Source organism: Paroedura picta, chromosome 4 (genome assembly GCF_049243985.1).
Source record: "Paroedura picta isolate Pp20150507F chromosome 4, Ppicta_v3.0, whole genome shotgun sequence".
In the NCBI taxonomy this organism is placed as follows: Eukaryota; Metazoa; Chordata; class Lepidosauria; order Squamata; family Gekkonidae; genus Paroedura; species Paroedura picta.
In genome coordinates, this window is record NC_135372.1 from 27,186,129 (window position 1) to 27,202,199 (window position 16,071).

A 16,071-nucleotide genomic window follows, 5' to 3' on the forward strand; every position below is an offset into this window, starting at 1 on the left:
AGAAAGAGAGAGAAGGAGAGAAAAACAAACAGCTGAGTGATAGAGGGGAAGACAGATAGATGCATAGAGACAGAGACAGAGACAGAGACAGAGACAGACAGACAGACCGATAGAGGGAGAGGGAGAGGGGAGGGGGAGGGGGAAGGGGAGGGGGAGAGTTTGGGGAAAAGAGAGAGAGAAAGAAGGAGAAGGAGAAACAACTCAATGATAGAAAGACAATTGTTAAAAATATGGGACTACTAGGAGCAAAGCCCATTGTATCCAGGAATACAACGGGTGCTTGAGCTTGGCGGTGGGAAGAGGAAGGGGAGGAGTTGTCCAGTCTGTAAGGGCATGGGGTTGTCATGTGTGTGTTGTGTGGGAGGTTGTGGTGGCATGGTGGCAAATGAGGGCATGGGTGTGGAGAGATGGGTGTCGAGAACCTGTGGTTTGGAATGTTTGTTGAGTGTGGGAGAGGACTGACCTTTGGGAATTGTGGCATAGTGGTCTCAGATGAGCTTTCCAGAGCCATGTCCTCAGATATGTGAAGGGAAAATCAGACTGGAGACTCCTCTTAGGGGGAGATTGCATGGCAACCAATTCCGCCCAGTTCTGCGTTCAATGTCATTTCCCTTCTTGTATAAATTAGGCCACGGACACCAACATGTCCCCTTGCCCTAATTCACATGGGGTAGTCACAGGATACAGGTGTCCACCCAGCTCCTTCTGTCTCCCTTTCTTTACCGTTGATAAAATGTTAAGTGCCAACGTGCTGCTTTCACGGTTGCTCCTTAGAAGAAGAGCTGGATTTTTGTACCCTGCTAGATACTACCCAAAGGAGTCTCAAAGCTGTTTACAAACACCTTTCCCCTTTGTCTCCCCACAATAGACAACCTGTGATGGATGTGGGGCTGTGAGAGGACTGAAAGAACCGGGAATGGTCTACAGTCACCCAGCAAGATTCAGGTGTCTGAAGGCACTTTACAATCGCCTTCCCTTCCTCTTCCCATAGCAGACTCCCCGTGAGGGAGGTAGGATAGAGAGCCTCACTTGGAAGCTGGCAGCCCTAAGAGGAGGTCTCTTTGTGCACAGCAGTCTTGACCTCAGTCAGATTTATGCACGCCTCAGAAGTGTGGAATTCCAGAACATGAACCTACACCAATCTGGCAACCTTACCTCCTCTCTGCAATGTTTTATTGACCTGAAATAGGTCAGGGGGTGCTAGGTAGCTGATAAACTGCCCGCCTTAAACCATACCTAAGCTAACCCTAAATTGAGAATTTACCCTAAAATAAATTTCTATATATTTTCCTGTAAAATATTGTGAAAAAAAATATTTATACATCCCTTGGCCTTTCCTAACCATGTCACTGAGTCTTCTCTAGTCCTAACGCTTCCACTAAACTGAAAATCTACCCACCCTGAACCATACCTAAGCTAACCCTAACCATAAATTGAGAAGTTACTTGGATGAAAATCCCTATTCCTTTACATTGCTTTTACATATTAAAAATGTGAAAAAAATATTTATACATCCCATGGCCTTTCCTAACCATGTTACTGAGTCTTCTCCAGTCCTAACGCTCCCACTAAAATGATAATCACTCCAAACTCAACTATTCATATGCATACCTAACCAAGCCTAAACTAACCCTAACCTTAAATTGAGAATTGTGAAAAATGTGAAAAAAATATTTATACATCCCATGGCCTTTCCTAACCATATTACTGAGTCTTCTCCAGTCCTAACGCTCCCACTAAAATGATAATCACTCCAAACTCAACTATTCATATGCATACCTAACCAAGCCTAAGCTAACCCTAACCTTAAATTGAGAATTTACCCTAATATAAATCCCTATATATTTCCCTGTATAATAATATTAAATATTTATATGTACCTTGGCCTTTCCCAACCACGTCACTTCGTGTTCCCCAGCCCTAAAGCTTTCAGTAAACCAGAAAATTCCCCACTCTGACCCATTCCTAACATAATCCTAACCCTAAATTGAAAACTTTAACAGATGAAAATCCCTATTATTTTATGCACTATTTACATGTAGAATAATGAAAAAAACATTTATACATCCCATGGCCATTCCCAACCATGTCACTGCATTTTCCCCAGCCTTGCACTCTTACTAAACTGAAAAACTCCCACCCTGAACCATACTTAGCTAACCCTAACACTAAATTGAGAGGTTACCAGGATGAAAATCCCTATTCCTTTACATACTACTTAGAATCATAGAATCATAGAGTTGGAAGGGACCTCCCGGGTCATCTAGTCCAACCCCCTGCACTATGCAGGACACTCACAACCCTATTGCTCATCCACCGTAACCTGCCACCCCCTTGAACTTTAACAGTAGCAGCCTCTCTGTCAGCTGGCTATCCAGGCTCTGTTTAAAAATTTCCAAAGATGGAAAACCCACCACCTTCCGAGGAAGCCTGTTCCCACTGAAAAATCTCTATGTCCGGAACTTCTTCTGGATGTTTAGGCAGAATTTCTTTTGAATTAATTAATTACCCCTCCGGGGTAAGAAGGAACAACTCTGCTCCATCCTCTATATCAGTGGTCCCCAACCTTTTTATCACCGGGGACCGGTCAACGCTTGACAATTTTACTGAGGCCCGGTAGGGGGGTAGTATTTTGCCAAGGGACATTACTGCCACTGCCTGAGCCCCTGCTCCGCTTGCTTTCCTGCCAGCACCCCTGACTTCCCGCTGCCCACTGGGGGGCACTGCCATCAGCGGCTGCGCAGTGCCATGCCAAGGGGGAGCCCCAGCCATGGCGGCTGCTGGAGAGCACCAAAGGTGAGCTGGCAGCAGAGTGACAGGGCAGCAGCTGTAGAGGAAGATGAGGAGCTTCGGCCCGATACTGACTGATCCACAGACCGGTCCCGGTCCCCGGACTGGGGGTTGGGGACCGCTGCTCTATATAGAATAGTACAGATGCAGTGGGAAACCAATACGGCAATAAAAAATATCCAAAGATGTAGCCAGTCATCTACTTGCATGACTTTTCTCTCTCTTTCTAAGCCATGGCCACTTATAGGAAGGACTGATGAAAACACAACCTGCGCTCCCAGGTCCTTTACCTTTCCCCCCAGATCCACAAAGTCTTCCTTAATATGTCCCATGCTATGTTGGGGAGTATCATTTGTTCCTGCATGGATGAGAAGGAAGGGGTAATGATCTGTGGGCTTGATGAGCCTGTCCAGCCATTCTGTGAGATCCTTAATCTACACACTTTGGCCTCTACGCCTCTCAGCTGGGAATCCCCAATTACCAGTGCCCATTTCTTTGTCCCCTTGTAAAAACCCTACATCTCATCTGGCGGCAGTTTTGATGGCCCACTTTACATTCAAGGACCACTTTACATTCTACATGCCTCACGGCAAAACACAGCAGGTAGAAGACACATTAATTGTTGCAACCACTGGATATTTTGTGGACTGGATTTTTCTGTCGCTGAATAGGAATGGGTGGATTTGGGGCAGTCTGGGGTCCATTCCACACAGATTCTTTGTAGCAGGAGTGTGGCAAATTGAAATCGCTAAAAAAATGTGGTTATGCACAACGTTGTAGACAATCTGCCACACTCCTGAAACCGATCCGCAAAAGGCGCTTCGTTGTAGCGCTTTCAGGGAAATCCCAAAAAGTGGATTCACCCTCTGGAACCAATCTGCAATACTAGCGGAAAAGTTCTGTGCATTACCATTGTTGCAGTTTCTGCAAAGTTCCTCCCCCTAGCTCTCTCCTCTGATCTTCCGGCGAAGCGATCGCCATTTTTTTTCTCGGAGTGAGCGGAGATCAACACACCGGCGAGCCTTCGTTTACCCAGCGAGACTTCCCTGGCTGCAGTCCCTCCCCAGAGCTGTTTTAAGTCACCAAGCACCACACAGCCCTGTTTGCTGGTTTATTTTCCCTTTATTTTTCCCTTTATTTTCGGCTGAAAATCGCGCCTGTGCGGGGGTGTGTGTGTTTTTTTTCACTCGGGGGGAGCATGGCAACGATGAAACAGCAGCTCAAACGCCACTTGCTAGCTAGATTGGTCTCTCCGTTGCAACGAATCAATGCAGATTCGTTGCAATGTGTTTGTTTGTTTAGACCTGCCTTAAAAGGAAAGGGGCTTTCGGGAGCATGATAACGGCCGCCCATTGGCTGCTCGTTTGATTGACGGCCAGGGGCGGGACAAAGCTCGGCAATATCGCTTCCTGGTTAGCGATTTTTGCCGAGACTAGAAACCTGTGGGAAACGATAGAAACGCAACTGGATTCCACTACAAAGGCAGGTATGCAGAACAACGAATTCCACTATTTAAAATGGCGTCTTTTCGTTCCGCAACCAATTTGCAACATAGATCCTGGTGCGGAATGGCCCTGGGAATTCCATGAAAACTATCTTGACAAACCAGCCCTTTGAGAGAAGGTTTTCAGGGGTGAGTTGAATGTCAAGACCCTGTGTCCACAGGATCTTCACATGATTTGGTGTTGTTCATTCCTATGCAAGTGAACTGTGCACATTGGGCACCCCTGGCTTATGGCTTCCTTTCCTTCAATAACCAGCTGGGGAAGCACTGACAAGCTTTTCTGAGAAGGGAGATGCAAGATGTGTGGAAATAAAGGGAAAAGGTCACTGGGACCCATTGTGGAAGCAGGCTGAGTCATCGGGGAGCCAGCGAAAAGGAACCTGGGTTTAGCTTCTTTAGCAAGACCTGCAGAGGCATCCCACTTCCCCAGTGCCACCTCCTTTTTCGTCAGCAACAGCCCAAAAGGGAAGGAAGTTGTTTCTTTCTCTGCTGCTCAGTCTCAGAAACTGTCTGTGCTGGAGGAGGCAGTGCCAGCTGTTGTGGGAACCATCCACACCCAGTCCCCTGGAGGCTTCTTGCCCTCAGGAGGCATTGTATCAACCAGCCAGACACTGGTAGACGGTTCTGAGAGGAACTTGGCAGTTCCTGATACTGTGCTTTAATTGCTTCGTTCCACAATTGGGAAAGTATAAAGCTGTTACAAAACCCAGCGCCTCCATGCCTCCTTGTGCATGAGGTTTCTGCAGCTTGCCCAATAACGAATCCTTGACTTGATGCACAGGATTGATTTATTGAAAACAATGCAAGTAAACTCAATCAGTACTTTGCCGGAACTGGCCTATAACACTAAAGCTTCAGCTTTTAAACTCAGTGATCCAAATCCCTTCCCTCTGGAATCCAGGTTTCAGTGGGACAACATCAAAGGCAGCAAAAGTCAACAGGTTGTTATCAAGGTCACTGGCCTGTACGCCCAGGAACATTTGGCAAATGGATGGCAGATGGTGCAAGAAGAGGCGCCCAATTGACCAGGCACTAAAGGCAATGCAAATTCCTGCAACTACATAAAATATGGCAGAAAACAAGCATGTTTGACAATGAGGTCACAAATAACTCTTCAAGGAAATTAGCTACGGTGACAGCAAACCTGCTTGAGCTATGTACAAATAATTAAAAGCAGAGCATTCATACCCCCTTCCTGTTTACACACACAAACAGTACCATTTTAGCCTCATCCAGGAAGGTCTATATCAAGTTCTTTTCTCAAGGAGAAACTCTGGGGAATTCCGCACAGTGGTCAAAATGGCGAGAGGCCTCCTACTTGCTATAGTGTGATATTAAATCACGCTATTTCTCCCCCTCCACACTTTAAAGCCTTCCTGTGTCTTCTCGCCTTTTCCCCTTCTCACATGCTACGCAATGCACTCTTTCAATCACCACTCCTCGGCCTGTCAATCAATGTGGCCAACCAATCGGTGGTTTGTTGGTCTAGCCCTTAAAAAAAAAAAGAACTTGAAACTTACACGTAGCAATGTGTATTCAAGTCCTATGTAAATGCACTGCCATGTTAGTTAAAGCCCCCCCCCCAAAAAAAACATGGTCAGCCAGCGGAGGGCATGGTGAGGAAGGCAGATTCCCCTCCCCCGTCATTTCAAACAGCATTAAGTCTTTCTTTAGTTGTTTTTAATTAAGTGCATCCTTCCCTTCCTCTTCAGTTCCCCATCCATTCTTCTCCTCTCTTCTCCCTATTCCCCTGCTGCTCAGACATTCCATGCCATTCTACAGTCAGACTCCTTCCCACCCTCTCTCTCCCCAGCACCTCTTAGGCCGGCTGCTGCCTCCACGCCACCTGTGTAACGCCCAGCTTAAGAGGTACTTGGGGAGGGAGAGAAGGAGTCCCAGGCGGCTGTGGAAAGGCATGGAATGTCTGAGCAGCAGGGAATAGGGGGGAGAGAGGAGAAGAAGAGACGGGGGCCTGAGAACTGAAGAAGAAGGGAAGGATGCATTTAGTTATAGCAACTAAAGAAAGACTTAATGCCATTTTAAATGAGGAGTGGGGGGATCTGCCTCCTTTGCTGGGCAGGAAATGGAGGGGGAGGGCAGGAGCGAGGGTGGGACAACACTGAGCAGGCTACAGCACATTTCACCCTCCATATCTCCTTTCCGCTGGTTGTAGGCTGGTTGTTCGCCAAAGGATCATGCATTTTAGTGTGGCGAATCCATTTTTGGGGATTCCCAAAGTTAAAATGGAGGAAATCGTGAGCAGGCTGCTGGCCAGCCTCTGGAGGTAGGCAATGTCATGTGGAGGGGCCGGAATATGCCGCCTACCTTCGGAGGCTGTACGGCTACATTTCCTGTGTGCAGAAACGCCCTCTAATCTACCTCCAGGAAGCAGGAAAATGTCATCTTATTATACAATATATGCACAGCCATCTGGTGGTTCACATGAATGGTGCAAACCTCTGTCCTTACTGTGCAAAAAATGGATCGTGTGCACATTCAAAGGGGTCATCTGCCCTGATTCGGAGGTTCTTTCCCTGTACTGCAGAAAGTGGAGAGCTTCAGCTGTCTCAAAATCTGAATGGGAAGAGCATTATAAGATCTCTCATTAACAACAGGAATCTAGTGTTCCCCCCCCCCTCCCGTGCAGTAGGCTGGGTTCAAGTCACCTGGACCATGAATGTAGCTCAGGCAGAGCATGCACTCGGCAAACGCAAGAAACACCCCCCCCCCCCGTCCCTGGAGAGCTGTTGTGCTGATTTAAGTCTGATCTTGCATAAAGGTCTGCATAAAGCAGTTGTTGTCTTGAAGAATTTCTGTGTTTGGTTGTGTGCAGCATCTGACTCAAGATGAGGTCAGTGAGACAGAAATGCCTTTCCCCTTCCTTTAATGCAGCGGTTCTCAACTTTCTCTTTGCTGCGACCCCAACTTCCCTGGTGGCTGGTGCAGCGGCAGTGTGCGCGCACATGCAGGTGGCATGCGCATGCATGCGCACAACAATCGAGGTGCATGGAGGTGGCCATTGCCATGGCTCTGCTGCCTCTGCAGGCCACTGGCCGTCACCTCCGCACATCTCCACCACCACCACACGCTGCCGCCACCCGCCGCTGCCGCAGCTTTGGTGGTGGGCAACCTGGTGACCGCGGGAAAGGGGCCAAGTGACCCCAAATGGGGTCGCGACCCCAAGGATGAGAACCACTGCTCTAATGGGTCAATAAAAGGAGGGAAGGTTCTTTAGTTTCTTGACAAACCCCCCCACTAGACCTTCAATAAGCGCTTCTAGGAGTAATGCTTAAGGGGCAGTGGCCATTGGGGTTCAAATTAGGGGTGAGTGCTTTGCCACAGTTTGGCCGCCTCGGCGATCACCAAAAACCTGAGGCAGCCAGAGCTGTTCAAATCTCTGTCCCCAAGTTCCTCTGGGACCATTCACTCACAGCCTAGCCCAACTCACAGGGATGGCGTGAGAATAAACTGGAGGAGGGGGAAGTAATGGCTGCCATCTAGTGCTATGGGAGAAATGGCAGGATTAAAAAAAGAAAAACGACACCCCTAGATCCCTCGATCGCGTGCCAATATGAGGAGGGACAGTGGCATCTCCAGTTAAAAAGGCCCAGGTGAGTGGGGAGATGAAGGACCTGAGAGCCTGGACAGCCACTGCCCATAGGAGGAGACAATTCTGACTTGGATGGGCCAAGGGGATCTGACTCAGTAGAAGGCAGCTTCATGTGTTTATGGGTAAGTCTAGCCTCAGTTTCCTGTCTTCAATATGTCCTGCCCTCGTAAAATGGCTTTCTCCATTTAGCTGCATCTGTTGATGCTATCTTTTTAAAAATTAAGCCACGCCAACCCATACCTGTGCAGTTTACCAATACAGTTTCAGGGTGGGGATGTTTTCAAAATGGGTTGAAAGAAAAGCCTCTTTGACACAGGACCAGGGAGAGAAAATTGGCTGAAGAGGAGAATTCCTTCCTGCACAAGAGGGGCTTTTGTGCCCTGTTGGTTTTGTTTGCAAAGGTATCCCTGGCACAATTCTTAATTTTAGAGCTCACCAAGGGCTATGCTTGCCTGTCCTCCAGGGAACAGCCAGAAAGCTAGCATGGGCACTAGGAAGGGACTGTGTGATGGTCCCGCTCAGTATCCTGGGCTACCCTTTCCCGTTCTCCCCCTCCGTCCCTTTGCTAAAGACTGCATCGTCTTCCAGATCCAGAGGGCCATCTTCCTGCCTTGGGAGACGCATTGGGCATGAGATGATCTCTGAATCAGACTGACTGACGCTAGACGTTCTGGGCAGAGAGCCTTCCTCACTAGTTTCGGTGTGGGATGGCATTTCGTCGTCACTGCTGGTCTCGCTGCCCGGGGCACCTAGGCCCGTCTCCGGTCGTCTGTCGGCCTCTGCCTCTGCTCCATCTTCCTGCTCTGAATCAGAATCGATATACTGCTCTTTACCAGCTCCTGCGGAGAAATGTTGGTAAAAATATAGAGAAGTTAATGTAATACAAATAGCAGAGTTATTGTATAAACTAGGGACCAAGCCCGTTGTACTTGTAAAGTTTGCAAGGGTATCCCTGGCGCAATTCTTAATTTTAGAGCTCACCAAGGTCCATGCTTGCCTGTCCTACAGGGAACAGCCAGAAAGCTAGCATCGGCACTAGGAAGGGACTGTGTGATGGTCCCGCTCAGTTTGGTGTAGTGGTTAGGAGTGCGGACTTCTAATCTGGCATGCCAGGTTTGCTTCTGCGCTCCCCTACATGCAGCCAGCTGGATGACCTTGGGCTCGCCATGGCACTGATAAAGTTGTTCTGACCAGGCAGTGATATCCGGGCTCTCTCAGCCTCCCCTACCTCACAGGGTGTCTGTTGTGGGGAGAGGAAAGGGAAGGCGACTGTAAGCCGCTTTAAGCCTCCTTCGGGTAGGGAAAAGCGGCATATAAGAACCAACTCTTCTTCTTCTTCTTCTAAATACAAGGGGCGCTAGGTGTGCTTTTGGGGCCGGGGAGAAGGCTGAGAGAGTCAGGGCCCTGATGGAGCTATCACAGTTCTGCAGGTCCTGTAAGATAGCACTCCAGGCCAGGCCAGGCCAGGCCAGATGGAAGATGGCTGGGGGAGGGGGAGGCTTTGCTATTTGCTGCTAGGAAACTGTTAATTTTAGTATTTTTATGCTGTTTTAATTGTTTTATTATTGTTTTATCCTATTGTTGTGAAGTGCCCCAAGCCTGTTCATGGAGAGGGGTGGTATACAAGCTGAATAAATAACAACAAGAACAACAACAACAATAGAATAGAAAAAATAATAAATCCTGACATAAAAACAACTGTGTAAAACAGGAAAAAAGCAAACAAAATGGAAACCATCAATAGTCCGTTTTCCAAATGAGAAAAGGATCTGCTTTGCTTCCTAAAAATTGGTAAGATGAGGTAGGTTGTACAAAAGAGACACCCTGAAAAAGTTTTGCCTTCTTCAATTATTTGCATTCCAGACTGGAGGAAGGCTTCCAGGGGACTCTGCCCAGACAGGATCTGCTTCCACTGCATCAACCATTTATTCCTTCACTAGCTTCAAAGCCCATTCCTAAGAATGGGCCTTGAAAGGGTCCCCTCTCCTGGCCTCTGGCCAGGCAGCTTAAAGTGGCTTTGGGCTGCATCTCGTAGCCATATCAAGTGGGGCAGGCGGGGGCTGGGCACCACGTTAGCAGGCCTGGGACAGAGCTCCTTAGCAGTCAGCTAGTCAGCAACTTAGCAGTCCTTAACGAGCAGTCAGCAGGCCAGGAGGCTCTCTCAGGCCCAGCCTAGCAGGCCAAGAGGCCCTTGTTAGGAGGCCCTCCACCACGACCCTTTGGCCAGGGCCCTCTCCCCTTACCTGCTGCTGGCTCCAGGCACTGAGGCATCTGAGAGCAAAGAGCCTAGAGTCCAGGGACAGAGGGCGGGAGCTGCAGGGGCAGGGCCAATTAGGGCAAAGCTGGCTGCAGCCTGATTGGCCCTATTCCAACTTGGACAGCCAGATAGGTCCCACCCCTAGGCTGTTTCATAAATATATAGAGGAACAATAATGGATAAGGATGATCAGGCCTACACAGAGAAAGAAAATATCTCTCCTCTGCAGGCCAAATGAAATCTCCCGAGCCTGCCTTCTGGGACCGAGGCTCCCTCTCACCTCTGTAGGAGTCGCTGTCCGCATTTTCAGTCTGGCCAATGGTCTCCGCAAGACATGGGAGGCTGCCATGTGGCAGATCACAAGCATCTTCCTACAAACAGGAAGCAAGTTAACGAGTTAAGCTTGTCAAAGAGGAAGCAGTCAGTCAAAAGGTTGCTTCTGGGACTATTGAACCTCCTCCAAAGGATCACTGACCGGGTTACAGGCCGTCCCCTCCTCCTCTGGTGTTTCTTCCAGAAATACACCATCCTCTTCAAAGATGGCTGAATAGAAGACGATGAGGGCCTCGACAATACGAGCCTGATGGGGGTAGTCCACCAGGGATGAGAGAGAGATGGTGGCCTCCGTGGGCCGGGGGCGCATCAAAGTGGGGCCGAAGACAATGCCCAAGTTGCCAGAGGTCATCTTGTTGTCTTGTTCTACCTCCACAATCCTAAAGAAGTACATTGGAGAAGAGATATTCAGTCTTGGGTAGATAAGGCTGAGGCTCAATACATGAGTTCCTACCTTACCTTAACCTCTGAAAAGATGTGCAGGCATGTGCACGGGGAAAAATTTGGACTGCTTTGGAATGAACCCAAGTCGATTTGGTTGAATCTAAAAGGGTCTGAAGCACACTTCCCTATATTATATATATTATATAATTCCCTATAATATATATATTATATATATAGCAAAGTGTCCAAAGATCTGTCTTGGACATCTTTCCCAACTATGCTACCAAACATACCAGGCTGAACTGGAGTTCTTGGATGCACTCTGCCACTGAACCATTGTCCCCTCTGAGTTCACAGATCTTAACCCAAGATGTTTGAGAGACTCACGTTCCCAGGGTCTCCCTACCCCATGGAGTGAAATCTGGGTCTCTGTTCTCAATAGGACCGTCCTGGAAACATTTGGAACCCCACTACTTGGTTTCTCAGAACTTGGCAAAAGCTTCCCAGAGAGTCCAGGCTTCCGCCTGAGGCGGAATGTCCCACGCTGAGCTGCTGCTTGTTGTAGGGAACAGACTGTGGTCTAAAGGGGTCCTGAGGAGTTTCCGTCGGAAGGCCCGGACTGGGATGTGGGGCCCCAGGGAGTGGGCAACCCCTGCTCTGCATCTCACCTTCTCAGGTGCTGCATGATGTACTTCAAAGTGGCCAGGTTCTCTGGGGGAAGAGAGCGGAGGAGTTCCTTCAGCTTCGCCACCAAGGTCACCACTGCCTGGTCCGTCTCGGCCCCCTTGTCCTCCACAACGTTCTTTGCGGCCTTGCCCTCAGCCCCGGCCTGCAGGCTCTCCTTAGCCGCCCCCATGAGGCTGTTGTACATGCGGAAGGGAAGGATGGGCTCCGGGAGCTGACCGAAACAAGGAAAACAGTTCTTTGTTCCAATCCATGGTCAAAAAGAATGCTTATCTGTGCTCAGCTGGCCCATGAAACTGCCCAATACTGGGTCATTGGTCCATCAGAGATGGGCAGCAGCTGTCCAGGGTCTCGGGTATTTCATGTCACCTCTTCCCCGATGCTTTCCACTGGAGGTGGAGGGCAGTGAACCTGGACCTTCTGCATGCCAAGCAGAGACTCTGCCCAATGAGCCACAACCTGAGGAGAACGAGGTGGCTCCTTGGGGAGGGAGAAGGAGGAGGTGACACTAGTAGAGCCCAAAAGGAGCAGAGTGGACTGTACTGATTCAGATATTGGCTCCTCTGCATATTGTGAGGGAGATTAAGGGGTCTCTCTATTGCCCTCCGTGCGTCCCACAAGGCACAGAGAGACAATAAAACTCATCAGAGCCAAACGTTGGTAGAAAAGTGTATTAAAAGTGGCCAGAAAACCAGAGTGGCAATACAAATAAACAGTATGATAGAGATTAAAGGAAAAAAATCCTAACTATCTCACCTCCTCCTACAGCTGGTAGACAAGCATAGTTCAGGCAAGTCTAATTTCTCTAAGAAAATACTTTATCCAATGGATACCCAAAGAGCCCTTGTGGATGGGTGCCAGGACTCGCCATGAGGCCGCTCACCCAAGAAACCTTCCCCATTTAGAATTAGCAGATGTTTTGGTGTGCCAGAGCTGGGTCAATTGAGAAGATCTAGTGAGGCAAGTCTAACCAGCTGACCCCAATAACACTCAGGTGCAAAGAGGTCAAGCAATCTTAATGTTATCACACATCCAGCCAGGGACGTCTCTGGCTTAAAGATATATGGCTGGGAGTTGCCACCTTTCCTAACCAATGAAAAAGAGATTTGTAAGTGGGGCTTCAAAAGGGTACAGAGTCCACCCTCCAAGCCAGCCATTACTGCCTGGGGAGCTGACCTTCGTAGTCTGGAGATGAGCAGTAATTCCAGGAGATCTTCAGGCCCCACCTGGAGGTTGGCTACCCCTGGGCTGGAAATAGTCCATGAAAGAGAGGCCTCCAAAGGGTACAATACCTCTGCAGCCACCCAACCAGCCACCTAGCACTCCCTGGACTCTTCCAGGTCAAGAACACACTGCAGAGGGGAGGCAAGATTGCAAGACAGATGTTCTGGAATTCTACACTTCCTAGATGTGCTTGAACCTCCTTTGGATCAGGATAGATGCACACAGAGAGACCTCCTCTTAGAGCTGCCCGCTTCGAAGTGGTGCACAAAACCCACACCAAACCATGAACTAGCAGCCATTGTATTACGGTACGCTTTACTACTAGACTAGTGGAATAATAAACTCATTTAGGAAATGGAAGGAGGACCTTATGACCAAAAAGGAATATAAACAAATAACCAATGCTTGTAGGAAGAGTGTTAGAAAAGCTAAAACCCAGTATGAGCTTAGGCTAGCAAGAAATGCTAAAAATGATAAGAAAGGGTTCTTTCGTTATATCCGAAGTAAGAAAAAGAATAGGGACATGGTAGGACCATTGTAGGGACCAGGAAGTGACAATGTAACAGGTGATGAAGAGAGGGCTGAATTGCTCAATTCCTACTTCTCTTCAGTCTTCTCTTGAAAGGGGAATTGAGCTCAATATGAAAAAATCAATTCATGGAATGAGACATGGGAGTTGTGGCCTAGGATCACTGTAGGGTTAGTCCATAAATACCTAGTTTCTTTAAATGAAACAAAATCTTCTGGGCCAGAAGAATTGCATCCAAGGGTACTAAAACAAATAATCAAGCAGTCGGTCCTTGAGCAGGTTGAGTAGATGGCTGTAATTACGAAGAGTCAGCATGACTTTCTCAAGAAGAAGTCATGTCAGACTAAGGGCAATTCTGCATGTCTAAAAAAATAGTGTTAAGCCAGCGCAATGGCTTACTACTATAAAAATCACCCCTTCCCCCTCACCTTCTCACTCTCTGGCTTTCTTCTCCCGCTTCCTGGCACTCTGCACGGCTGATTAAAATGGAGGAGAGGGATTCACTATACCCATGAGTCTCTCTTTCCCTGTCAATCATGGCAGAAAACCAATCACCTTTCTCCCCATTCTTAAAGGGAAACCAATCTTTTTTTAAAGTGAAACTTTTCCATTGCTATGCCTATGCATCTAATCATACATGCATAGTGCTTATTTTAATGCCACCTCCCCCCCCTCAGCCTTGAAGCTTAAGAGAAGTAATTTTTCACCTTTTTTGGGGGAGGGGTTGGGGGGATCTGCTTGTGCATCAACTATTGGGGAAATTATTTTTTTGTACTGCTTGGCTGGAGCAATGAGTATGCGTTGCTCCAGGCAGTTTGATAAAGAAAAAAAAGCCCCACTATATTTTCTGGGTGCACAATAGCCCTAACCTTATCTCTTTTTTTGGGGGGGGGGGAAGTTACTACCTTGGTAGATCAAGGGAGTGCTGTGGACATAGTTTTCCTTGATTTCAATAAGGCTATTGATAAGTTTCCGAATGATATTCTTTTGAGCAAGTTGGTAAACTGTGGTATGGTTCCTATTACTGTTAGGTGGATTGAAAACTGGTTGACAGATCACATCCAAAGGGTGCTTGTAAATGGTTCATCATCTTCTTGGAGAGGAGTGATGAGTAGAGTGCTTTGGGGATCTGCCCTGGGCTTTATGTTGTTCAGCATGAATGATTTGGATGAAGGAATAGAGGGAATACTTATAACATCTGCAGATGATAACAAACACAGGGATAACAAACACAGCAGAAGACAGAATCAGGATACAGGATGATCTTAACGGGCTGGAAAACTGGACTAAAATGAGTTTTAATAGTGATAAATGTAAAATTCTGCATTTAGGTAGGAAAAATCAAATGCATCACTATAGGATGGGTGAGAGTTGTCTTGGCAGTAGTAAGTATGAAAAGGATCTGGGGGGTCTTACTGGACCAGACACTGAATATGAGTTAGCAGTGTGACTTGTTAGCTAAAAAGGCAAATGGGATTTGGGGCTGTATTAAAAGAAGTATAGTGTACAGATCACGTGAGGTTAAGTTACCACTTTACTCCACTCTGGTTAGTACTCACTTGGAGTATTGTGTTCAGTATATGAACACAGTATAGGCAGATTGTGATTGGGTGGGCAGGAAGTTGTGAGTTTCTGCATCATGCAGGGGGTTATCCTTGGAGGTCCCTTCCAACTCTATTATTATTATTCTAAAACATTGTTTTCTACCAGTTCAGACTCTACCTCCCTTTTTCTGAGTTTTTCTTAATCTCTCCCCCTTTACAATTCCTTGCAGGGAAGATGTTCTGAATCCAGGTCTCTTTCAGTTGCCCCTCTCCCAGCTGCAGATGACTGAACCATTGTTGCCAGCCTCACCTGTCGCAGGTAGAGCTTCAGAACGGTACTGATGTCATGCGGGGAAGCCTGGGAGAGCTCCACCAGCTCCTTCCCATTCTCAAAGGCTTGGCACAGCTTCTCCACTCGGGTTTTGACGCCATTGACCCGATAGATACCCTGCGGGAGACGAAGGGATGCCAGAAGAGAAGAATTCACTGATTTTAAACTTATCAGCTCTAACGTTTGAGGCAATGACCTACGTTTGGGTTCTGGCTGGGTTCTGATGTTCTGGATGAGCTTCCCTGAAGGGTCAGGTGCTCCACTTGGAGAGGCACCACACACACCTTGGAAGCACAGGGTGTTCTCCCAGAGGGCTTTTGGTCAGCAGAGGCTGGGTTGTCAGCAGTAACCATTTCTGGAAATGCTGGCTCACACATAGTCATGCCTTGTTAAGAGTCAGGCCAGATTCAGTTCTGGCTGAAGGGGCCAGAAGGTCCTGCCCCTCCCTGCTCACCAGGGTTTTGCCACTACCACATGACCTTTGTAAGGAATTGCCCACTGGGAGGGTCATCACAAGAGCCCATTAATTAGCTCACACAGTTAAACTGTGAATCTGGTTATGTTTTTTTTTTGGGGGGGGAGAATTTGTTTTCACCCCCGGCAGCTCCATGGAGACAGCCTTGTGATTGGCTGGGACGGTCCAGGAGGTTATGGCTGACAATATCTCTACTGTAAACTACAGAAGAGAGAGGAAATATTTCCTTCTTATCTCCTTTCCTTCCCTCCCCACTCTTGTTGCCTGAAGAGAAGCTCTGGACCAGGTGTAGTCAAACTGCCGCCCTCCAGATGTCCGTGGACTACAATTCCCATGAGCCCCTGCCAGCAAATTCTGGCAGGGGCTCATGGGAATTGTAGTCCATAGACATCTGGAGGGCCACAGT

General features: G+C 48.0%; 1 protein-coding gene across 4 annotated transcripts in view; it reads right to left on the bottom strand.

Annotated features, from left to right (window-relative positions):
• Positions 1–5,064: 5,064 nt before the first annotated feature.
• ARHGAP45 (Rho GTPase activating protein 45) overlaps positions 5,065–16,071 on the bottom strand; it is a 66,815-nt gene continuing 55,808 nt past the window's right edge. For all 4 annotated transcript variants that reach the window (XM_077332063.1, XM_077332065.1, XM_077332062.1 and 1 more), the window contains exons 17-21: positions 15,170–15,307; positions 11,547–11,776; positions 10,637–10,874; positions 10,442–10,532; positions 5,065–8,743 (exon numbers count right to left, since the gene is read on the bottom strand). In XM_077332063.1, coding sequence (XP_077188178.1) covers positions 8,436–8,743; positions 10,442–10,532; positions 10,637–10,874; positions 11,547–11,776; positions 15,170–15,307 — 1,005 coding nt within the window. In that variant the 3' untranslated portion in view covers positions 5,065–8,435. The remainder of the gene's footprint in view (positions 8,744–10,441; positions 10,533–10,636; positions 10,875–11,546; positions 11,777–15,169; positions 15,308–16,071) is intronic.